Here is a 26,351-nt window from a genome sequence, read left to right as displayed (position 1 = left end):
CAATGAAAATGATGAATTTCAAATTAATATTAAGAGTACCTGGAGGTTAGTGAAGAGCTTGACATGCTCGTTATTGAATAATTAAATACCTAGCATGATAAGTATATGGTGTGGCAGGGGATAGGGTGGGGCGATGTATTCATGATTTTGTAGAGATGGGGGGCGGGATGGCACGAAGCCCAAGAGGATAACATGGTATCACCACAAACAGGAGGACCATGAATTATGGCTTTCTGCTCAAGACTGAGAAAAATGAAGACCCGTAATTATGAGGGTAGGAGGACTTTGAATTTCACATTGGAATAGTGTCCTTACTATTACCAAAGTTAAATTACAGATCGGTTTGTTATATGTGGGGACCGAGTCTCTTCCACTTGGTGGTACCCACCTGACATTCCAGGTGGGCTAAGTCCATGTGAATGAAGGTAGAATTCATTTTTTTTTTTCAATAGGAGCAAGTACAGTAAATTTTGAATATTTAATAATATAGCCCAGGTTTGGAAAAACTGTGGCTTCCCCGGAATTTCAAAACTGGAATAATTGCAGAGTGATGTAACTGTGAAAAAAAGGAAACCCATTAAGTCAATCAGATTTTTTTTGTTAGATTTTTAAGGTGCAAATCAGCACTAATGGCTTTCTTCCTTCATCATCATAAACATTTATTTATATAGCGCCACCGATTCCGCAACGCTGTACAGAGAACTCACTCACATCAGTCCCTGCCCCATTGGAGCTTACAATCTAAATTCCCTAACACACAGACAGAGAGAGAGAGAGAGACTAGGGTTAATTTTGATTGCAGCCAATTAACCTACCAGTATGTTTTTGGAGTGTAGGAGGAAACCGGAGCACCCGGAGGAAACCCACGCAAACATGGGAAGAACATACAAACTCCACACAGATAAGGCCATGGTCAGGAATTGAACTCATGACCCCAGCGCTGTGAGGCAGAAGTTTTCTTTCTTCTTTTTTAAAAAAAAACGGTACAGCAATTGTTCCTGCATTGACCCCAATTTAGCCATAGTTAAGATTTTGTTAGACACTAATACCTCACCCACTTTGTGTTTTTACCAGACTACAAGTCAAACAAACACAACACATAATGTATTACTCCAACACCTAAAACATGTTTTAGTTGATCATATCTTGACAAACAGCAAAAAAACAGGATTGTGAGACTAAAGCAAAATATTAGCATGTTGTCTTCACAAAACATTTGTGTGGAAGCCAAAAGGCCACATTCCAGCTGCCAACACCTACTTTGTTTTACGTCAGCAATCATTAAAAAATGTCTCTGGTTGCCAAGGAGATACGTGCATTTGTACGGCACTGCAGGTGTGGGAGTGCAGGCTCTATCTTGCTTAGAATGGAACCTCTTAAGGATGATTTCCAGACAGTCATAAAGTTTAAGGTGGATTTTTTTTTTTAAAAGGCCTACAGTAACCTTCACTTCAAATCACTCGAAGTCACTTACGAGTAATACTAGAGTTCGGCAAGAGTCTACAAACTAATTTTAAACACATGAGAGATTTACTTGTTGTGCAAGAATATCGTTACTCAAACAGGATGCTTAAGAAACATTGACGTTTAATTATTTTATGTCCAGAGAGTTTTCACCCCATCAAAACTAAATATCATTTTTATTTACTGGGCATTAAACATGGAAAGTAGGCAACTTCTTTATATAGATTTTTTTATTTTGGTAGTCACTTTACATTTGAAAAAACGAGTTATTTGAGTTTAGTGCGTTATCATATTAAAATGTTGATTGAATAAGTTTTAATAAATGCTCAATTATCTATATATCCTCCTTAATTTACTAAACATCATATTGCAATGATATCTTCAGTGAAGCATGCAGTCAAGTTAGTGGTATATACAACATGGGTGCAGGGTGAGCCCACAGTTGTCCTGACATTTTGGGTGGCGGCCCTGGTCTAGCCAGCTCAAGCGATTGGGATCTGGGGTTGGCATTTTGGTTTTTCCATTTAGATGACCCCTCCCCAAGGACCACCCACCATATTAATGTACTCCTGCTTACAGTGTGGATCAGCTGCCTCTGTGGACTGACTCAGCAGCCTATCTGTCAGTCTATGGCAGGATTGATAGGCTGTCAGACAGAGTGCACATCCTGTAGGACTGGGGACTATTCTGTGCCTCCTGGGAAGGGATGTGTACAGGGCCGGCGGAACTAGTAAGCCTGGAAAGTGCGCAAGGAGGGCAATTTGTTTACCGGGGTACCCCGCCTGCCCCCTTTGCCCCAGAAAAATATTTTTTTTTCGTGTGGGCGATGTACCCCTCTTCAGAGTCTCCACTCAGAACAAAGCAAGGATTGGAATAGGTGCAGGGGTATGGGGGAGCAACGCAGTGAAACCCCAAAGGGATCGGACAGATCCCATCGCTGGCCCTGGATGTGAATGAGGATGGAAGGTTTTGAGGCATGTGATAAATGGGAAATGAGTTGGAAGGAGGAGTGTGAGTAAATCATGTACATTGCATACATTGCAGTGATAATGTATGACAATAGGTATGTTTTTCTTGAAAACACTACAAAGAATTACATATACACATATATACTATGGGCCAAATGTGCATTTGGACAGAACATGTTGAGATGCAAGAGGTGCAAGAGTTTTTTGTGTGTATGTATGGAAAATACTGCAATTGCATGTAGCACACAAATACTGGGAATATTTATTTTTACACAATTTAGATTTGAGCCCCCCCCCCCCCCCCCCCCCCAGCTATAAATCCCTCAGCACAGTTAAAATCAACTCTCCAAAGCCACAGGGCTTCACCAAGGTGCAAAAATACACCTCTAGCTGAATTTACTCCTCACTCTAAATGGGGCACTAAATATACCGATCAGCCACAACATTAAAAGCACTGACAAGTGAAGTGAATAACATTGATTATCTCGTTACATTGACATCTGTCAAGGGGTGGGATATATTAGGCAGCATGTGAACAGTCAGTTCTTGAAGTTGATGTGTTGGAAGCAGGTAAAAATGGGCAACTGTATCTGACCCACTTTGACAAGGGCCAAATTGTGAAGGCTAGAAGACTGGGTCAGAGAGTCTCCAAAACAGCAGGTCTTGTGCGGCGTTCCTAGTATGCAGTGGTTAGTACCTAGCAAAAGTTTTTCCAAGGATGGACAACTGGTGAACCCGCAACAGGGTCATGGGCACCCAAGGCTCATTGATGCGCAGGTGGAGCGATGGCTAGCCTGTCTGATTTTTGTAACGTAAATCAGATTTAATTATCAGCAACTTTGCAGTAAAATACCATAGGCTTAGAGAAAACAAAAATCACCAGCCTTATTGGCCCCTCACTACCTACTGGGCAGCTAGGCCACTTACCACTTTCTCTTTAGAGGTTGATCACAGAAACCACAGTACTTGTATTGCTGTGGTTCACTTCTCAGCCAGTCACTGGGGTCACACTGTCTCTTCAGGGATAGGTAGCCCTCCTGCCTTTAAGTGCTCTGTCTTAGACCCCCTGCAGGACACTCAACACTTGGACCCACTCACTGAGCTCCAGTTGAGTGTTGTCAGTCAACTTTTCAATGAATAGTAATGTGGTTGAGCAAAGACCAAATAAAGTGTTTGTAAAAAAAACAACTGGCATACACACAGACCTACCTATTGTGACCTCACAATGAAGGGGTGCTGGTGGTCAGCAGAGAATGTATAAAAGGTAATATGTTTTTATGAGAAATTGTTAGCTTTTGGGGATCAATCTGCTATTGATCTTCTATTTTCCAGTGCAGATTCCTTGGAAAATATGTTATGAATTTATGGTTCCTGTTTTATTCCTGCTTGATTTAACAAACTTCTTTTCCATTGTATTTCTATATGTTCATTTTTATTGTGTTCTTAATGATTTCACATGCCAGATAGACATAGTGATTATAATGCTACATTTAGGGCAGATAATTGTTAGCATTAACCCTGTGTAATTTACGTTGAGATTGTATTTTGATGCGTCAGTAACTGAAAATTTCCTCAAAGAACCAAATCTTAATGGTGCCAGAACTGGGTAGTTAATATCAAGAGAAATCATTTGGGGGGCCTCTTCCCCTGCCAACCCCTGTTCCCCTTATGGTGTGCGTTCTAGTTTTTTTGTGTGGATATACACTTTTAGTTAGTTTCTGTACTGTCCAGATCTGTATCTTCTCCTGATCTGCCAATCCCCCATATAGACAATTTAACCTGTGACATTATAAATATATCAGGAGACATAATGTACACATTAAATCAAGGTGGAAAGGATGGGGGGAGGGAATTAGGTCAACAGATAACAGCATAACCCTAGTTCTCACAACCTCTCCCTGGCATTTTCCACAGGGTGACAACAGTAGGTTCAGAAGTATTGTGTGAATGGAGACTCCTCAGTTACATGCCAGGCAAAGTTTTTTCAGAGAGAGGTTTTTGTGTTAGGACACCATCAACATTGATCAATGGCTCTGCATTAAATTTCTGTTTAGATTTTTGTAATACATTAAATACATAGTTTTTCTATGCACATACGAAACCGTAAATAGATAGATATAATAAGAATTAAAAGTGATCCAGAGTATCATTTTAGCTGCATTCCCACAATGTGTGTCTTTTCTTTTTGTTTTGACCCTTGCGTCTTTATGCTCAGGGGCAGGCTGAGCCAGGGGTCATCTGCCGGCCTAGCTTAGGCTGCACCGTGCTTGAAAGACAGATTGAGGAAGCTTCCAGGCCATTCCAATTGTGTTTTATTATAAAAAAATTCATAACAGCCACGTGGGAGTATCCTCTGCCTGTCCCCCAGCTGCCAGCCTAGGTCATGCACTGTGCAGTCGCAGTTACTGGGTAAGCTGTCATAATAAGTAGACTGCACTTAGCATGCCGATTGTTAGATGGCTGGAACTATCCAACAATGAGCATGCTAGGAGCCGTCAACTGGGTATGATGGTAACCCACTACAGCCAGACCCGTCCTCCAGCCCGTGTGTAGACAGTGTGGCATTGCTGGACATTTAATTATTTGGAATGCCAGTAGAGATCTTGGATCTGATTATACAGCCACCAGTCTCTGGTCTGTGTAGTAAAGCCACTGGAGAGTAGGGAGGGTGTATTATAAAGCCACCATAGATTTGGTATTTGTATAGTTAATACCAAAGATTTGGGGGACTTCCATTGTAAAGACCACCACAGATTTGGGGGTCTGCATATTATAGTGGCCTTCAGAACATGATTGACATTGTCTAGTAGAAACAAGTATACATTGTATTTTGTGTTGTGATCATGAGAATGATCTCTGTATTGTACAGAGGATCAACAAAATATTCTAAGTATATTGTTTATTAAAAATACTCTCTTTACTGTGTAGAGGTCACTAGGATGTTCTCTGTATTGTATATTGTTTATTAAGATTCTATCTGTATTGCATCAAGATCACTAGAATACTGGTTATTGTATATTGGTCACTATATGGTCACACATAAATGTGGAGGCAGAAAAAACTACATTTCTTTACAGAGACTACATTTGATGCATTTGCCCTTTAATGACAATAAATATGATTAATGTGCTGCAAATAACCAGAGACAACACGCTCTAGCCATAAGACACAGATTGCAGAGACCATGCATTAGTCATCTGTCCAGCCATGATTACAACATTTTCCATTAATCTATTTTTTTTATTTTTTTTGTAGAGATCCCATCTACCCATCATGCAGCAAGAAGAGGGCAGCTTGGAAAACAGAAGAACAAAGCAAAACATATAGCGAAAGCAACAATATTGTTATAAAACCCTACTTTTCTATTAAGGATTAGACTCACAGGAACCAAGCTGCAGGTATATGAACTATTACCCAAAATGTTTAGGACATTTTTTCTGTACTTTGTCGAAAATATTAAATTCTATGTGAAAGTTCCCCCTGTGACTGGATCACTATTAAATAACTTTTGGGAAAAATTAATTTAAAGCAAATAGCACAGGGCACTTATTTATGTAATTGCATGTGCACTTATTTTTGATATTGTGTATATTGTGAGCTAGGAAATAGTTATCTCTGAGACCAGGGTAGAAAAGTTGGTTTTTCTGTTTAACCTTGCTATAGGATATGCTTATTTATGATGTATATATCTGATACAATGAGCCTGTGTTTACCAAGTCCTTGGTGTATTGTGATGTGGGGAAGTGGCTTGTTTAGGTTTTTTTTTGTTGTTGTTGTTCTGTGGAAATGTGTATTCGGCGACTGTCTGAAGTATTCATGCCAGTCAGACCTTTTGACTTGCTAGTGAGTCTCCTGCCTCTTAAATAAGATCCAGGAAATCACAGCAAGGTTTTTATGAATTTCATAGTCAAGTATAAATATTAGTGGCTTTGCAATGCATGTAAATCCATGTTTGTGTAAATAGCGTACATCCTGATTCTAAAAATAAACTATTTCGGAACTGTATAAAATATGAGCTGTGTGAGCATGTAAGTGTTTTTCTGATTTCAACAATTGACCTGATCACTGGTACCACTAACCAGTGTGAGCAAATAAACATCTTGCTTCAAAGACCTGCTTGGAAACATCTTCAATATTGCTGTATTCCTGTGATCTACAGATTAGACCCTAAATCTAATCTGTTCGCCGTCTGTCTGAGGTTTGGACCCAAGCTTTTCCAGTACCACCGCTCTGCCCGCTACCCAGCAACCCTGGTCAGTGTGATAGGCCAGGGGGAGATCCATTCACAGCAATCCTGATCCACCGTAAGAGGTCCGGAGTATCAGCCCAGGTACACCAGCAACGAGATACGCTAGCAGCGTCATTTACCCAGAAGAAACGTGGTTCTGGGTGCCATAGAAGGAGCTCAGTGGTGGCAGCATTGTAAGCCCCTCCTACTGTGGCAAAAGGGCGCATTTTGGATAACGAAAGGGAACAGTGGCAAGGTAAGCCCAGCCGGTTCCCAGCAACAACAGACAGGGTGGCATAGGCAGTCCATCCTGTCACACCCCCATTTTCACATGCTGCCCCAGGTGTTTTCTCCTTATTATAGTTTGTGAGAGTTCTTCATAGTGGTTATATAGTAGGATACTCTCAGAGAGACATAATTATTGCACACAATCAGCATCTCTACTTCTGGTATCTGGAACTCTCTGGATAATATGGTTCTAGAAAAGAGATCTCATACATGCACTTCGTTACAGGGGGTTGCAGGAGCTGCAGAAATGTCTACCCATAATTTACAACCAATAATAGCATACATTTACAATATATTGTCGTACGAGAGGTAGATCCTTATAGTATGGCTTATTTATATACTTTACACAATTGCCAGAAGTAGACGTCTTATAGGCTTGGGTTATACCAGCTTATGGCCGGTAATTGTGTGAAACACAGTAACATAAAAGGATTTTGGGAGTTAACCTTAAGTGCTTTATCATGGCCACTAATTTCAAATTAAAAATACATAGGTAAAAACAGGAGCAGTGAGGAAATTGGTAATGGTACAAGTATTGTATGAAAATTATATTAATTCTGATGGATAAAGTGCTCAAAGATGCAACTCTGCACTACACCCTTGGCAACCAGTCAGTCATTTACTATCATTATTCATATATAATGGCAATATGCAGATAAAAGCTAGGTGCTGATTGGTTAGTATAGTTTTAGTGCAGATTTAAACTGAATAGCCCTCAATGCCTTTGACCTGCAATACACATTTTTCTAAAGTGCTCCAGTGCCTTTATCCTACTGAAAATCAATTTATTGTCCTGGTCATCCAGCCACTGACCCATAACAATCTTCACCTTAGAGTCACAGGAAATGTCTCTCCCATGAATGTGCTTTCTGGGTTAGGAAACAAAGTCATCAGGGGTAAGAATTAGAGAATAGGGTAGGCGTTGGAGTGGTTGGAATCCCGATCTGTACAGCACCTGGCTCTATTCTCAGTGCACTGATATTTTATAGCAGTAAACAAGAATAAAAATCTCATCTGTACTTTTGACCCAATTGTTGTAAGTGATGTATTACTGACTTTTCTCTTGTTTGAACACAAACATGAACTTACCAATTCATTCCAGGGACTGTCTCTTTAGCACTTTATACTCCACAGGATAAGAGGTTCAGGTGCGCCTATATTTCTTTACATCTGACATACTTCTCAGACTGCTGCCATCAACTTTATAATAGGATTTCAAACCACAGTGAGTATTTTACAGTGTACACACAGAGCAGAATGAGGAATCAATGAGTATTTTATAGTGCACGCTCAGAGTACAAAGACAAATCAATGTTATCCAGAAAACACAAACTGCTTATCGTGGAACATTAGCACCAGGTAAGGACAGGCAGCTGCGATGGGGATTAATAGGATCCAAGTATATAAATATGTGCTGTGTCACTGGTCATAAATCACTCCGCTTTTCAAAGGCAAATAATGAATTAATGGAGTCCATTGCTGGAAATTCATTACTAGCCTAGAACATAGTACAATACTGCTGTAATGTAGGATGACTGCTGACATTAACAAACATCTGAATTGTATGGATTGCTAAATAGCGGATACCTGACTCCAACATACAGATAATAGCTTTGTATACTATATGTGTATAAAAAACAAAAAATAATGAAATCTAGCTGATAGGTTATAGGTTAGGAATCTGGGGTCTGATTCATTAAGGATCTTAACTTAAGAAACTTCTTATTTAAGTCTCCTGGACAAAACCATGTTACAATGCCAGGGGTGCAAATTATTATTCTGTTTTGCACATAAGTTAAATACTGACTGTTTTTTCATGTAGCACACAAATATGAACTTTACATTTCAGTGTACAAATGAGCTATCAAGTATTTGTGCGCTACATGAAAAAACCGTCAGTATTTAACTTATGTGCAAAACAGAATACTAATTTGCACCCATTGCATTGTAACATGGTTTTGTCCAGGAGACTTAAATAAGAACTTTCTTAAATTAAGATCCTTAATGAATCAGGCCCCTGGATTTTTGCACCAAACATACTAAAATGTACATAGAAGAGAAACTAAAATAAAACAATATGTTCACAAAGGACACACGCTAACGGCTGTATCTTCCTCGATCTCCACCCAACTTGGGTGTAGCGACATCCACTTTGGAAATAGCTCCATCTGTTTCATCACAAAGATGTTCTTATTGTCAACCAACAGTGTGTGTCATAGGAGCACGGAGAATACACATGAGATACAGTCTGCATTGGTAAACCGGATGTATTTTCAGTAAAAACTAAACTAAAATATTTTGCATTATGTGTGAAACACATAACAATGTATTGGCAAAAACCATGGGAAAAGATAGAAGTACAAAGGGTTTGGTACATACACACGGTTGGCTAGTAATGTGCTGAAGGAAACTAACTATAGAAAGACTTATTTGCAGGATACGCATGGACCAATCCTGCCGTTAAGACAGAGTGGCTGAATCGCTTAACACTGAGGCTAAGTGGTGCGGTTGATAGACCACACACACAAGCCTTCATCTCCCAACATGACCAGTCATACTCAGACTAAATTAGGATCATTACTGGGCATTACCCTTGTTTTGGAGGCACAGACTATGTGAGACTTCTGTTGCAGGGGGTGCAACGGCAATGAGGCCAGCAGAGCCGTAACTTAGAATTCTAGCGTCTGGGGTGAGAAAGAGAAATGCCGCCCCCCTACCCCTCAATTTTAACCAAATTAACCTAAAACATTCCTAAACTGCACCCTCTTCAGCATTGCACCCTAGGTGGTCGCCCCTATCGCACAGCCCTAGTTACGGCCCTGCAGAGATGAGTTGAGGGCCCCATAGCAGCCACACTCTGCATCAACTATCATGGCAGCGCAGGCACAATGAAGCCGCATGCTGAGAAGGACAGAGCAGGGGCTGCGGGATAACGCACTGCATCGCCAGGACTCCCAATTAAAATTTTGCTATGGGGCATGGTAGTGTTCTGCACCTGGTCAATTACCTGATATTACCTGCAGTAGCTCACTGGCTGTGGCCAAGTCAATGGCTGTCAGACTGTAGAACTACCTATTAACCCCTATAACTTCCCCTGCCCTCCCACCTTAATCACCTGTAGTTTTATTGTTCCTCTGGTTCGCAACAGTGAAAAATTAAGACTTAGGCTGAAGTTGGTGCACTTTTTACAACCAATAATCACTGATGGGGGAGTCACTCCATGACATAGTACAGTCAAGTAACATATGTGACTGTAGTCACACTAGGTTGTAGAACATACAGTAGGTGTTCCACAATGCACCTGTTGCAGCGAACTTCAAACATTAGTATATTTCCAAACTTGTAGCTCCAAGGTCTCTTATTGTCATAATACTCAAGACATAAATAAGGGTCAAGCAGGGAGTAGTTTCTGAGAATGAAAGGAAAATATATCTAAAGAAGAGATCCAAGTATGGCAATAGTACCTTAGAGGTGATATTTTGACATTTTCTGATGTGCATTTCTGCCATGGATGAAGTACCTGTAATGTTGCGCAAACATCGGAAAAGCAGAAATGACACATATCTAAGAGTCCTTAAATGATCCCCTTTGTGTTATTTATGCTTCTTTTCTGCTACTGATGTTTTGTAATCCACAAATTTACATAATTAGAATGGAAACTAACAACAATATCACAAAAAGAAAGAAAAATATTACAGCAATCTTCCTCTCCCCAAAAGGTACCAGTGCGGTTTAACTAATGGCGGTATCATCTTTTGTTTGCACTTTGCAGAAAATTCTGTACGGAAGAAACATACTTCCTACGTACAGAAAGCAGGCTCCATGCTATGCACAAATGCAGACCCTTTATTTTTAGGTCACCCCTATATCATACCGTTTGCGTCATTCACAGTATGTTGTTATTATTTACTGTCTGAGAACCAATCTCAAGGGTGTTATTTGCACTTTTACCCATCTGCTAACAACATGTGAAAATGCAGTTTTCATTCACCCATAACATGCTTTCTCTGACTTCTCATTCTTAAAACAACAAATTTGTATGAACCCATAATAAGCTCATAACTTCAATTTGTACACACATATCTTGGAAGATTTATTGTCCAATCATGCTCAAGATTTGTCAGTTGGAGATATGTATTGCTGAGCATGTGAGGTATGTTAATTAGAGGTATTCTGTAAGTGTTGTCACATTATTGAGAAGCAGCACTACTAGATATTCAGGAAGTGACATTTAGTTTACTTCTTTATGAATAGCAGTGAAATGTCACTTTTCATTATGTAGATTCATATGTATAATCCCACAAAGTTATATGTTTCATATCTACTTTAATATATATCAAGTTAGAGATACCATCTCCTGGGGTAGACGGCTGCACTTTACATGTAATCGGTCAAATATGTCACACCAGTCCAGTGCTTTGGTTTAAATAGCCTCAGCTAGTTTCATTCACTAGCATGAAAATAAACAAAACATAAACAAAATGCCCTTGCCTGTCTGGCTTCTAACTTATACACAAGAACTCCCTCTCTAAAGTGAGGAACCTAGTGTCCTCCATACATACAAGATCACAAGCTACAGTATCTCTCAGGAGTCATCAGACTTCCTCCCCAGGTATTGAGACTGTTTGAGTTGCCTTGCAGCCTTTTACCAGCACCACGCAGGTGCAATTCCTGATTACCAGGAGACTGTCTTGGTAACTTGGATGACCAGGAATGGACCTTAAGATGGAGCCCTTCTCTCTCCATTCATACCCCAGGTACCCTTATATCAGCTTTTCCTAAAGCTGAAACAGGCTTGGAAACTTTTTCTAAACAAAACAATCCCATGGCTTTTAAAACACAAATGACAGAAATTCAGAACTTATATACCTGTAATTTACTACTTTCCCAGTGCCTCTGTCACAATATATATATAATCTCTACTATACTGCTTGCCGAATCTTACTCCTGTGCAGATACTCTCTGCTATACTGCTTGCCGGATCTTACTCATGTGCCGATACTCTCTGCTATACTGCTTGCCGGATCTTACTCCTGTGTATATACCCTCTGCTATACTACATGCCGGATCTTACTCCTGTGCAGATACCCTCTGCTATACCGCTTGCCGGATGTTACTCCTTGTGATGATTATGTAGTATACCTAATGACCTGTTATTTTCCGTTGAATTCATGTATGACAATGTATATTGTATGTAATCTTGTAATGTAATCTCAACGTGTGCTTTGCTAGATAACATGAGTTTGAACTTATGCAAGTGTCATTAATCTGTTGAAATAGCCAGACCAGGGAGAGGTAGGATCTTGAAGGAGCTTGAAGCCCCAAAGTTGTAAACCATCCAGCCAAGCAGAACGAGCAAAGGTGGGAAATCAGGTCCTGTGAACATTCCGATCTCAGGACATCCCTAGCTCCCTTCGAACAGCCCTGTGACATTTTGGAGATCAATCTGTCCTTATTGACAGCTAAACTCCAAATGTGGTGGGGGGGGGGGGGGGGGTGATAGCTATGTGGCAAAAAGGTTTAAAATCTCCTGACTTAGACAATAATGTGTGCATTTTCATGAGGGGTCTATCAAGATTGAAATGTCCCATTTTCCTCAATTGTGTTCCCTCACACATCAGGCCTTCACTAGTAAGTAGTAATTCTGATTTTATTTCCTGTTTTATTTTCTGAAACTTATTTGTGCAAAATATATTGTATGTCTTGAAATTAATTTTTGTAACTAAGCCTTGGAACCATTTTTCAGATTACATAAATTAAATCTAGTGTATCCTCCATTATTGTTTGTGAATTTACGATGCCCAGGGAGGCTCATACTACATGTGTATATGTGTGAAACATGAATAGGTGGTTCTGGTGAACGTAAGGACACCATAATAAATCCTTTGTGGTGGCAGAAAAGGTGTATTCATTGCTAAGTGACAAAGAGGATGCCAGTCACGGCCTGCTGTTCAGAGTGCTGTATCTGAGACAGGCTGGGCGTTCGAGACACTCCTGTGCAGACACTGTCTGCTATTCTGCTTGCTGGATCTTGCTCCTGGGTATATACTCTCTGTTATCCTGCTTCATCATCATCACCATTTATTTATATAGCGCCACTGATTCCGCAGCGCTGTACAGAGAACTCATTCACATCAGTCCCTGCCCCATTGGAGCTTACAGTCTAAATTCCCTAACATACATACACACAGACAGAGAGACTAGGGTCAATTTTGATAGCAGCCAATTAACCTACCAGTATGTTTTTGGAGTGTGGGAGGAAACCGGAGCACCCGGAGGAAACCCACGGAAACACGGGGAGAACCTACAAACTCCACACAGATAAGGCCATGGTTGGGAATTGAACTTATGACCCCAGCGCTGTGAGGCAGAAGTGCTAACCACTGAGCCACCGTGCTGCTCCTGGGCATATACTCTCTACCAGACTGCTTGCTGGATCCTACTCCTAGGCATATACTCTCTGCTAGACTGCTTTCTGGATCTTACTCGTGTGCATATACTCTCTACTAGACTGCTTTCTGGATTTTATTAGTGCAGATACTCTCTACCAGACTGCTTGCTGGATCCTACACCTGGGCATATACTCTCTACTAGACTGCTTGCTGGATCTTACTCCTGTCCATATACTCTTTACTAGACTGCTTGCTGGATCTTACTCCTGTGCAGATACTCTCTACTAGACTGCTTGCTGGATCTTACTCCTGTGCAGATACTCTCTACTAGACTGCTTGCTGGATCTTACTCCTGTGCAGATACTCTCTACTAGACTGCTTGCTGGATCTTACTCCTGTGCAGATACTCTCTACTAGACTGCTTGCTGGATATTACTCCTGTGCAGATACTCTCTACTAGACTGCTTGCTGGATATTACTCCTGTGCAGATACTCTCTACTAGACTGCTTGCTGGATCTTACTCCTGTGCAGATACTCTGGGTTAGGTTAGGAGGCTCTGTAAAAGAATGCTTGCTGGCACTCATTACATTGCAGATAGGGGGTTACCCTTAGGGTTCCCATGTATCCCAGTTTTTGCAACTGGAAATCTTTAACTTAGAATGTCCAATTCCTACTAATTCACAATGCTAACTAGAGATGGTCACTGACCCCCGTGTTTTGGTTTTGGATTCGGTTTTGGATCTGGATTACCGTTGTGTTTTGGTTTTGGTTTTGGTTTTGCAAAACCGCCATTGCGTGTTTTGGTTTTGGTTTTGGTTTTGTTTGGTTTTGTTTTGCTATTTTGTTGGAAAATACATGTTTTTGTGCCTAAAATAACCCAATTTAGTGCTCCAACTGTTTTAGAGATAAGTAATCTAATTGTTGAGGTAATAAATCATCCAAAAAAACTGTTTAATTCTTCGTTGGTAGGCCTTCGTTTATTCTACACACAAAACAGATTGTCTTCCTCTCCATCTATGCATATTGGCAATGCAGCCATCGTCTTTGAATCTATATTACACCCTACACTTATAGTTAAATATGTAAAGAAATGGAAAAAGACAGTTTGCTTTCTGTCTCTATAGGCCCCCTCCACTTTTTTAAAAAAACAAAAAATTCAGCCATTATAGACTGTACAATATTAATTGACATGGAGAAAGCCAGTTTGGTTTCTGTCTCTCTAGGCCCCCCTCCACTTGTATAAAATACCAAAAAATCCAGCCGTTATAAACTGTACAATATTAATTGACATGGAGAAAGCCAGTTTGGTTTCTGTCTCTCTAGGCCCCCCTCCACTTGTATAAAATACTAATAAATTCAACCGTTATATACTGTACAATATAAATTGAAATGGACAAAGGCAGTTTGGTATCTGTCTGCATCAGATTCTCTCTCCACTAGGAGTAAAATAGAAAACTATTCAGCCGTTATATAATCTAGAATATAAATAGAAATTGAGAAAGGCAATTTGGTATCTGTCTGCATCATAATCATCAACATCATCATTAGCTCCCTCGTCGCCTACACAAATCTCCCCCTCATCCTCTTCTAATTCCAAAGTGGCATCCTCAATTTGGGTATCACCGGCTACACTCGGGCTATTAAGGCACACATCAGCAGAATGCTCACGATTAGACATCACACTGTTGGATGGACTCTCCACAGGGATTGTTGTCATTTGTGAATCAGAGCAAATATTCTCCTGTAATGCCTCACTGCTATCTTGCAGCTCGGCTTTGACGCGTAACAGTAGTTGTGCACCAATTGTAGGCTGGGTAACTTTTTGGGATCTGCCACTAATAGCCAAAGGTGAAGGCCTCATTCTCTCTTTGCCACTGCGTGTGTAGAATGGCATGCTTGCAATTTTTTTTTTATCGTCACTTAACTTTTGCTCAGTTACACTTCTTTTTCGCTTCAATACAGTAAATTTTTTTTGGGTTTTTGTTTTTTGCACTAATTTGAAAACACTCTGTTGTTTGACATCGCCTTGGCCAGATGACGTACTGGGAACACTAACATCAGGACTGGTGACAGAACCTGGTTGCTCATTTAGATCATATGTGGACTGCTTTGAATCCATTCTGAGCGCAAACCACTGGGGAGTGCTAAAAATTATTTAGTAGATTCTGCTGACAGATATGACTTTTGACAGCCAGAAATATTAATGCACAATTAGGGAGGACACCCCAAAAACACTGAGGAGTGCTAAAAATTATTTAGTAGATACTGCTGACAGATATGACTTTTGACAGCCAGAAATATTAATGCACAATTAGGGAGGACACCCCAAAAACACTGAGGAGTGCTAAAAATTATTTAGTAGATACTGCTGACAGATATGACTTTTGACAGGCAGAAATATTAATGCACAATTAGGGAGGACACCCCAAAAACACTGAGGAGTGCTAAAAATTATTTAGTAGATACTGCTGACAGATATGACTTTTGACAGCCAGAAATATTAATGCACAATTAGGGAGGACACCCCAAAAACACTGAGGAGTGCTAAAAATTATTTAGTAGATGCTGCTGACAGATATGACTTTTGACAGCCAGAAATATTAATGCACAATTAGGGAGGACACCCCAAAAACACTGAGGAGTGCTAAAAATTATTTAGTAGATACTGCTGACAGATATGACTTTTGACAGCCAGAAATATTAATGCACAATTAGGGAGGACACCCCAAAAACACTGAGGAGTGCTAAAAATTATTTAGTAGATGCTGCTGACAGATATGACTTTTGACAGCCAGAAATATTAATGCACAATTAGGGAGGACACCCCAAAAACACTGAGGAGTGCTAAAAATTATTGAGTAGATACTGCTGACAGATATGACTTTTGACAGCCAGAAATATTAATGCACAATTAGGGAGGACACCCCAAAAACACTGAGGTGTGCTACAAATTATTTAGTAGATACTGCTGACAGATATGACTTTTGACAGCCAGAAATATTAATGCACAATTATGGGGGACACCCCAAAAGCGCTGGGGAGTGCCAAATATGAAGAAAAAATAATAAACCTCTATCCTCCTCTCTGCACTAGCGATTTTGGTTAGAGCAATTGCAAGAACAATATGGTATTCTCTGTCCCTGCTCTAATTAGCCTATGACTACACCCTGCTCTCTCCCTCTGTCAAATGGCGATGGATTGCTGTGGAGGCGTGTATTTATAAAGTTGAAGTATCGCGAGAACCGAGTCCCGAGATCCGACGACGTCACAATGACGTTCGGCCTCGATTTGGATTCGGAATGGGCGGGAGAGTACCGAGCTGCTCAGCTCGGTACTCGGATACCCAAAGTTCGGGTGGGTTCGGTTCTCGGAGAACCGGACCCGCCCATCTCTAATGCTAACACACCTGTTCTAGGTCTCATCTACTCTTTTTAAATGAAAGAACTCACCTAAATGCATGCATTAAGGAAGAAAAAAACCATCCTGGATCACAGCACAAAAGTGATATCTTACAATATCAAACTCGAATTTCAAAATCCTAAACTAAAGACAAACTAGCATTTAAAAGTGAAACATCTGTGTGGACAAACTTTTGTGTATCTTGGAAGTTCATTCTACAATTGCAGGACAAGTAAACATATTTCAAAGCGTAATAATCAGTTAACAATGAGTACTATATGTGCACTTTTTCAAAAATGGTCTTAAAGACATGAAATGAGGGTTTTACTTGTAGTGCAAATACAATCCAAAATAAAATGAACATAAAGCACACACAAAAAATATTCTGGTTATGATCTAAAACAATAATACAATACACTATACAAGTGGCTCTATCTTTTTTGTAACATTCAGGTCCGTACCACAGCAGCATTGCCAATTAATGTACACTGGACAATTCTACTACTGGCATAATTGGCTGCATACTGGTGTGTGGCTGCTATTCACATACATTCAAATATTACTTGTTACCAGTAGATGGCGAACAGAGTCCTCCCAATGACTTTTTCCAACAGCGTTATCATGCTTTGTAGATTATTCACATTCATAAATTACATACGTTATTTAAATTAGTCTTTATTGCTATTTTTTATGCATGTGCTATATATGATGAAAGTAAAGGGACCTGAAACCATCGTTGGACAGGAAATGTTTTGTAATGTATCTTTTTACATGATTTCCTTTGGACTTTTTTGTATGTTACTATTTCTTTATTAAAATTCTTTTGTATTCTTGTACTCTGGCTTGCAGGTGCTAATCTGGTCTGATGCAATTTTTGTTCTTGGATTATGCAAAATTTATTGTTTGATAAACATAATAAGTTCATAACATCAACATTAAACTGAGAAAATATATACAAAATGTAAAACATCTCATGGCATGTGCTGTCCTATCAAAATATGAATGATGTAATGGCAAAGCTAAGATGTGCAACACTTCGCACTGTGCTATATTGTACGAGTGTGCTGATGATCGTACCACAAATCGGTCATGGTCCAGTACGCAGATTCTGTGCCGGTTGTGGAAAAACACCGTTTGGGCTGAGATACACATTCCTTCATAGTCCTCTATTGATTCCAGCAAAAATAATTCTGTGTTCGTCTTTCATGCCACTTCTCTGGGCTAAGGTTGAATAGAATTTTTCCTGAGAACTGCAGTTATTTTTTGCTGCGCATTAGATACAGAAGAAGCCCTCTTTATCAGTGGATATGGTGTCTGCAATACAGGCAAATTACTACCGGCACTGTGTCTGTTTATGGTGGTAATATTAGCAGACCCATACGTTCCTGATAAGCTCAGTAGCTTGGTTCCGGTACTTGCTGATAAACTCAGAGGATGTTTGTGACCTGTAGCGGTCATCATGTGAGATGGCACAGGCTTGTCGGTTGTAAATGGCCTTTGTGATGATGGGAAGTTTCCACAGCCTCTCTTTAGTTCCAGCACTTGCTCTCTAGCCTGGGTCAAGGCCTCAGTGAGCTCATAGCGTTCTTCACACTCCAAGCGCACAGTTTCCTTAAGGAATGCATTCTAAAAGGAGAAACTTATTTACTTGATCTCAGAATAATCAATCCTTACAATGTATATATGCACTTAGCATTTTAGATGTATTCTATTCTCAAACATTTATGAAGAAAGATTAAATACTACAAAGCAGGAGATACATATTTATATGAGGTAATTTTACCACACATCTGAACGTTTCTGCCACCATTTTGCCTCAGAAACATTTTCCGCAATTTGAAATAAATTTAGAAAACATTTCAGTGAAGTTTTCCACTTTCTCCTTAATTAAGTGAGGGGAAAATTTACACTGGTGGATGGAGTCTTTCTGGAAAATAGCTTTTTTTTATACGTTTGGCCTGGTAAACAGTTTTTAATACTATAATTCTGTGTATTCCCTACACTATTTTGTCCTTGCATCAGAAATGCTGTATTTGTCAGGAGTTTTAACCTAGCTGTTGTTTCCGCTATTTTTATACACAATGTGATTGGTGGAACCAAACTGTGAGCTTCTCCCTTCTTACTCCACCCCTTCTGTCTCCAGCCACTCTTTTATTGGTTATGTTATTCATTTTAGTTTTTTGCGTTCAAATTTGATATTGAAACTTAACATCATGAAGCTACTGTGTAGTGGTTTCTGGCAGAATGGCACCTCCCATATATAATAAGCACAGAGCTCACACCAGCTCCCCTTCTGCCATGTTCAGCTCTTCAGCAGGGAGTAACATACATGCTCGACTGAGTGTATCAAATATACCTAAAGAACCTGTTTTATTCACATAAGCGCTTCAAAAACGCATAGATAATCATGTTAAGTATTAATTCCAAATTCTAGACATGTTAATCACTGTATGTAATATAACATTGGTCTTGGACCTATGAATGTTGCTATGTGGTTTTGAGCCGAGGTGTCTCCACTTACATCTTGTGTAGCCTGATCCAGGTGATGTCTTAACTCTGCACAGTTTAGTTCAATCTCTTTCAGCTTCTCTGCCTTTGCGTGAATATCTTTTCTCATTTCCCCCAAAGCCGAGGTATTGTTGTCTTGTTCTCTTTTCAACCGAAGTTCCAACTCTGAGACTATCTTTTTCAGGTTTGCAACCTCAGTATCTTTTGCTCTGTCTTTCTCTGTAAGTCTTGCCTGAGCCTCTTGTAACTTCTTTTCCAGCATGTTTATCTCTGCATGTAGACCATCCCATGTCTTGGATATCAGTATCGGTATCTGAATTATGGGAAAATATATATATTATTACTTGCAGTCATAATACTGACAGGAATTAGTAAGTCCCTGATGACCTAACTTATCATGTGTGAAAAGGCTCCTATGTTTAACATGCCTCGCTCAAAAGGTAAGTCTGCCACACATGGACCAATTTTGTCACTCGGCCTGAGAGACGAGCGATAGGATCGCAGATTTGTCTCTGGGTGGAGAGGCTAGATCACAATGCTAGTCTGTTCCGCTTGGGACACAGGAGAAATCTCTTCTGTGGATGTGCCCTGATGCAGTGGAGCAACAACAAGAACAATTACTGCTCCAATAATAAAACAGTTCAAGTGTTATCCATAAAAACGGCCACTAACAATATGCATTTAAAGATTACACAAAACCACAAAATCAAGCATATAAAAATAAATGTCAGCAAATAAACTGCCAATATCATAAATATCAAGTAAACCCAAAAATATGTATAAAATAGCATTGCAGTACAAAGAATTGACGTGAGAATTAAGTATAAAAAAAAATCTTCAGTCTAGTCTCTAATAAAATATATATGTGTGTGTGTATATTTTATATATATATATATATATATATATACAAGCCCCTGTAAGCAGGCGAGTGCATCTGAACTTCTTCTATGTGGGGGTGTTTAAAACGCAGTCAGACTGGACATGCAGTCTTTCAGATCTGGGGAGGAGGCCGTATGGCTCCTGAGAAACCCTGCAATGGTGAGCAATTACCTCCAGGTTTTGTATGTGTGCGGGACACAAGGTCCTTCACAGGAGAGAGGGTCTTCCTTTATGTTTAATTAGTGCCATACAGGCAAGGTGTTTATTTTTCTGTTTACTAAAACATCTGAGGCCTGTTGTACCCAAAACCCTGGACTTGTGTGTGTGACTATATATATATTAATTTTTTTATTTTTTAAAACCACTGTATGTGTGAATATATATATATATATATCACCGAAATAAGATACAGAATATATATAAAAAACGGAATGAAGAATATATGGAAAGATACACATGCATTGGCAGATAAATAGATGAACTAATTAAGTGCACTTATATAAATAGAGAATATATGCTAATCACAAGGTGCAGTGAGAGGCTATTCAATCGAGCTGTATAATTAGGAACTTCTCGTCCCTGGAACAAGTACGCTGTGCTCTGAGTCTAATGTACAGGTTCCTAATAACCACAGTAGATAGAAATCAGTCTGTACCTTATAAGTGGTAGCTGTAAAAAAATGAGGTCACTGGAGTGCTCTTGTATGTCAGTATACTGTCTTGTTACCGTATGGTGGCCACCAATTCATCCAACATCTTATTGCTCTTATGTCACAGTCTCACAGCTTACTATGTATTGTTATAATTAACCATACATGTAAAGTAGGTTATGATATGTGGTTGGACTTTTTCTACCAAGTAACCATGAGAGAGAGGTCCTTCGGAGAGAATAACGACAATTTAGTGAAAGAAAACATCAGGGAGTTAGAAATGGACAGATTGTGTTACTAAATATGGCTCTATATGATGATTGGAGTTGTGGGGAAACATGTGCATATGAGAGAGAGATCAAGACAGTCATGGAATTAATAATAACAACAATGATCACTGGATTCTCTTGAGAATGAGACGAAGAAAAAGCATAAAACAGACAAATAACGGAAAGCAGTAGTCACAGGAAGAGCGGAGTAGAATTGTATTAATAAAGAACATTACATATGTAGAAAAGAAAGTGGTGCGTCAACTTCACAGCAAGTATCATCAAACCAGATTACTAATGGTTTGCAGAAGGAATTTAGATTTAAGCTCTACAAGTGGTCTCAATTCAGGTTTACAGTCAAACAAACCAGTCTTCCCTTCAGTCTTCATATTTAGAAATGTTACAGGCTAAATATATTGATCAGGTTTACAAAAACGAGCGAGACTTCCTAACCGTTTAATCCCACTACACAGCTGAAGATAGATACTCTCTGTATCACTTCACAGCCACCTGAATTCATTTATTGCTGTGTTCAAAGCTTTGACAAGATTAGAGGTGAATCTCAGCCAAGAAGAACACATCTGTAAGTGAATAAGTGAAGCTGTGAAGACATATGGACAGGAAACAAGTCCCGTGTGTTAGAGAAACATTTCAGAGGCTGGATTAACTGCTGCTTGGTACAACTTTTACAATAAGGAGCTGTGAACATTTTTAAACCGATTATAAATAAACAGACCACATAGAATGGCGGTACAGTAGGCTATAATAATTGCAATGTAATTAAAATGTAATTGACCCTAAATTAGCTAAATGATGTCAGCAGTGTAACCATATAGGACATATTCTGTATCTGCAACCACTGATGTAATTCTGCATCACTCTACATCCAGTAATCAGCCTCTATAATACTGCTTGTATCATAAAATGGTTTGAGGAAATCCGTATATGAACCTCACAAGACAAATATTACTAATCCCCTTAATATGAACTAGAATTAGCGGTGAGTCATACAGGTTGGCAGGCAGTTTCTTCATGAACATTATCTCAACTAGTGTCTCTCAAACTATATTAAATAACGGCTGGAGAACTGCAAAATTAGGAACCAGACGGCATCATAAGCAGGGCCGTCTTAACAGCATTATAGGTCCCGGGCAAAGCAGTGCACTGGGGCTCTACCTACATAACCACTCGCAGGAATAAAAATGAAAATTGTCAATAAAATTAAGTATATATATATTGGTACCTCCAACAAAATCAGTTTTTAAACATTAAAAAACAAAATTGAAACAAAGTCATTGTTCCATTCAAACTTCATTACGCTCCGATCCATTTCTTTCATTTTGTATACTTAGTAGGCCGCAGGCGGAGGCAACTGACAGTGACTGGTAACTATATTAGAAGAACTTTATTATAGCTCCATGGCTTCAAATAATTATGTGTGTTGACTTTATCTTCCTTATGTACAATTAGTATGTGTACGTTGTTTTCGTCAAGGTCAAGATATGTATTCGCAAAACAGCAAGATTGCATGTACAGATAACAGCTGATACTGAGGTGATTGGTCCACCTAAACGTTTTAATAAAGAGGGTTTGAAGGGTCTGAATAAACCTCCCTGAATAATATACTTAACGTTGGCAAGCCTATGGGGCCCCTATGGTCATGGGGCCCCTGGGCAACTGCCCAGTGTGCCCATGCGTTAAGACGCCTCTGATCATAAGATGTGTAAAACTGGCAGATTCAATTTGGTGCTCAGCAGCGTGATGTCTCTCCGGTCCAGAGGCACATGGCGCCAGAGTTTTTACAGAATTTCCTCTAATTTTTCCTCACGTCCCTTAGAGGTGCGCAGAAAAACGAGCAGAGATTTATTATCGTAATAGCTGGCAATACATGCATACGAACATTGAGGTGAAATTAATCTGCCCCTAGAAATTAGTTTAATAACCTTATACTCAGAGACAGAACTAGCAATCTGTGGTCCCCGGGGCAGGGAGTCAGGGAGGAGGAACCCGGGGCCCCCGACCCTATGCATATGCCATGCAGCGGGCCCCATTATCTCCACAGGCCCCGATGCATGGCAACTGGCGCACCAATGGTAGTTCCGCCACTACTTAAACTAGAGATAGGCGACCTGTAGCTATAGCTAGCCCCAGTAAGGTTTGCCAGCTTTTACATATATTTCGTAGACATCCTTGCTAAAAGATTTGTATAATGTTATATGTAAAACCTGTGTCATGCACACTGATACATTCACAGGCGTTACAAAGAAGAAATACAGAGATCATGACCACACACTGCCAGAAAGCCCATGTACATACATAAGCACGGGCACCAATAGAGAGACACTGTGAAATGAACTGCAGCCACAACATCTCCTATAAAGTGGACCAGAGACCAGGGATATGAACGAGAAGACACCAATACTTCACGGACCCATGCAGATCCTGTAAAAACCTTGTTCTAAAACTAATAACTGAACCAAGTTTACTATTATAAATAGTACAGGATGAAATAGACTAGATGATAGTAGCTGCATTTGAATTATAATTTTATCACGATTATACTTGATTTTATGAATAACATCTTCCAACAGCCAGCGTAGCAATACGGACAGTGTCTTTGATAGACTCTGCATCCACAGTGGTCTGATCTATTGCCAGGATTGTAAAAATGATGACTGGCGTTTACAATCTGTTTATATATGATGACAAGGAGGAAATGGGCAACTCTGGAGTCTGTATTACTATGTTTTCACTGGCATACATTCAGCTTTATATGTGCTTTTTGTTGTTTTATGCTTCAGATCTTGGCTAACGTTTATTGTATGTACCCTATACCCTACAATCAGACAGAAATGACTGTAGCATCCAGAGATATATTCCTTCCAATATCCATTTACATTTATGTGAATTCATAAAATGAATTTAATTTAAATTAGCAACATTTAATTTAGTAACTGTATTCACTCCATCAGCTCTGATGGGTCACTAACCAGTTTGTATCATATCACTTTATAATGTCATTTTCTATATTTACTGCCCGTACAGCTAAATGGTTACAGTATTTACTTCATGCTAATGTATATTACAAACTAGGTTATCATTTAAACAATACTCATAGATTAATGTAATTATTTATGAAATAATTTTAGGGTTGTGCCCAAGGCATTCCTACACTTAGGAGACGTGAGAACTTGGCCTCAGATGGCACAATTCTAGGCACAGCACCCAGCATATCTTCTCTCCTGTCAAACTGCCCAGCATCAGTTACCAGTTTCCTCAGTGTCATATCACCATACGCTTCCTTCTTTTACAACGATCCCTTTCACGAAAACGTTTTTGCTTTTCTTCTAACATACTTATTGGGTTAGCCTCATTTGTAGCTTTAAGCATGAGAGGGGCGGGACATAGACACTGTTTTTATTACTTACCACTTTTTGTGTGTTTGACGCTAACTAAATTACTTGGAGTGCACATAAAAATGTGCTGAAGGCATAATGGTCCCATTAAAGTATTAGACAAGACCAGAAGACTGACAGATCCGAGCTGGTTCATATCCTTTTGTGCAGTGAGAATAGTCATGCACCCATCCGCACAGCAAACACACCCTTAAAAACACACTCCACCATACCTGATGCCACACTGTACCACAGGGCCGAACAGTTGGGAAAACACAGCATACTAAGGTGACAAATAAATGTGATAAAACAATGAGTGCATGGTAATAACAAAGGGTAGGCAGGAGCAGGGTGTACTGTAATAAATAGGTGGACAGCACAGGAGAAGTATTGTGGGTGGGAGTAAGAGGTGGTTATCACACAGGAGACAAAGCACAGTTCAGAAGCGGAAATAAGAGGGCATTTGAGATGAACAAATGGGTCCTTGAGGGAGTTGTAGGTGAGTGAAGGTAATGTGAATTTGATTCTGGAGGATATGGGAACCAGTGTAGGTATATGCAAAGGAGTGAGTTGGATATAGAGTGGAGAGAGAGGGGGATTTATTACAGTGGTGCGGTGGATGTGAAACAGAGAGAGAAAAAGTTTGAGGACAGACTGAAGCAGGGACAAATCCATGTGGAAATAGCAGATAGATAGGTGGTCACAGTAGAGAAGGGGAGAGGTCAAGTAAGGAGCAGTAGATTTGGGTGTCATCACCACAGAGGTGTACTGGAGGCCAAATGAGCAAATTAGTTCACCAAGAACAGAGTCTTGTGGGATGCCAACAAATAGCAAGAGGGGAGACTGTGCAATAGGTAAGACACTGATGTAGCACTTGGATAGGTAGCAAATGAACCATGAGAAAACTGTGTCAGGAAGTCAATGGAGTGAAGTATGTGTAGAAGAGGATGATCAATATCCTTAAAAGGGACAGAGAAAACCAAGAGGATAATTATGTAGAAGTGACCCAAAGACTTTACTGAGCAGATAGTTGATCACTAGCTCAGTGGATTGTGGGGGCGGAACTGCGTGAATTGCAAAGGTAGTAGGATGAAAGAAACTGAAATACACAGGTGTACACAAGACACTCAGTTTAGAGACAAATAGCAGGAGAGAAATAGCGGGTAATTGAAAAAAAGAGGCTGGGTCAAGATATGGTTTATTTAGGATTGGTGGGAAGAGCATGTGTTTAAAAAAGGATTGAAATGTGCCAGTGGAGAGAGACAGATTAATGAGGTGGGCGAGAGGTAGGCATGTATTGGGAGAGAGGAAGCCAGCTAGTAGATAGGGAATAGGAAAGGGGGAAAGTTGTAGGGTGAGAAGATGAGATAAGTGCACAGACTTCCTCCTCGGTTACGAAGGAAAATAAACTGGGGGATTAGGGAATGTAGGAGGTGGTGAGTGGGGCATGAGGGGTCTGGCCTGAAGAGATATCCTGTCAAATTGTGCTGATTTCCTCTTTGAAGTAGATAGCAAAGACATGGGCTGTGAAGGAGGACGGGGGAGGTGATGTAAGTGGGCAGAGAAGCGAGCTGAAAGTAGCAAAGTGTAGTTGGGTGTTAGAAGATTGGCAAGTGAACGGCAGCATTGCAGGATGAAAGGACAGCACTAGAGTGAGATCTCCTCCAGCAGCAATAAGGTTTACTTTTGCTGGTTACAGGTGGATTCTGGTGAAGGCGCATACATATTGTTGTCAAGGAATTGGGACTTGGACCTGGAGGATGATAAATAACAGCAACACAAAGATGGGGCGGAAGGAAGAGACAGATGGTGTGGACTTTAAATAAAGAAGAGGAGAGGAAGGTCTCTGGAGGTATGACTTGGAAGGTGCAGCGTGGAGAAAGTATGATGTCTACTTTGGCACCCTGTCCG

General features: G+C 39.9%; 1 protein-coding gene across 2 annotated transcripts in view; it reads right to left on the bottom strand.

Moving 5' to 3' along the window:
* Positions 1-17,063: 17,063 nt before the first annotated feature.
* The window catches only part of LEKR1 (leucine, glutamate and lysine rich 1), a 137,730-nt gene continuing 128,442 nt past the window's right edge, over positions 17,064-26,351 (bottom strand). For both annotated transcript variants that reach the window (XM_075202047.1, XM_075202048.1), the window contains 2 exons: positions 19,262-19,561; positions 17,064-18,366 (listed from right to left, as the gene is read on the bottom strand). In XM_075202047.1, coding sequence (XP_075058148.1) covers positions 17,962-18,366; positions 19,262-19,561 — 705 coding nt within the window. In that variant the 3' untranslated portion in view covers positions 17,064-17,961. The remainder of the gene's footprint in view (positions 18,367-19,261; positions 19,562-26,351) is intronic.

Source organism: Mixophyes fleayi, chromosome 3 (genome assembly GCF_038048845.1).
Source record: "Mixophyes fleayi isolate aMixFle1 chromosome 3, aMixFle1.hap1, whole genome shotgun sequence".
Classification (NCBI taxonomy): Eukaryota; Metazoa; Chordata; class Amphibia; order Anura; family Limnodynastidae; genus Mixophyes; species Mixophyes fleayi.
This window is presented reverse-complemented; position numbering and strand designations above follow the sequence as displayed.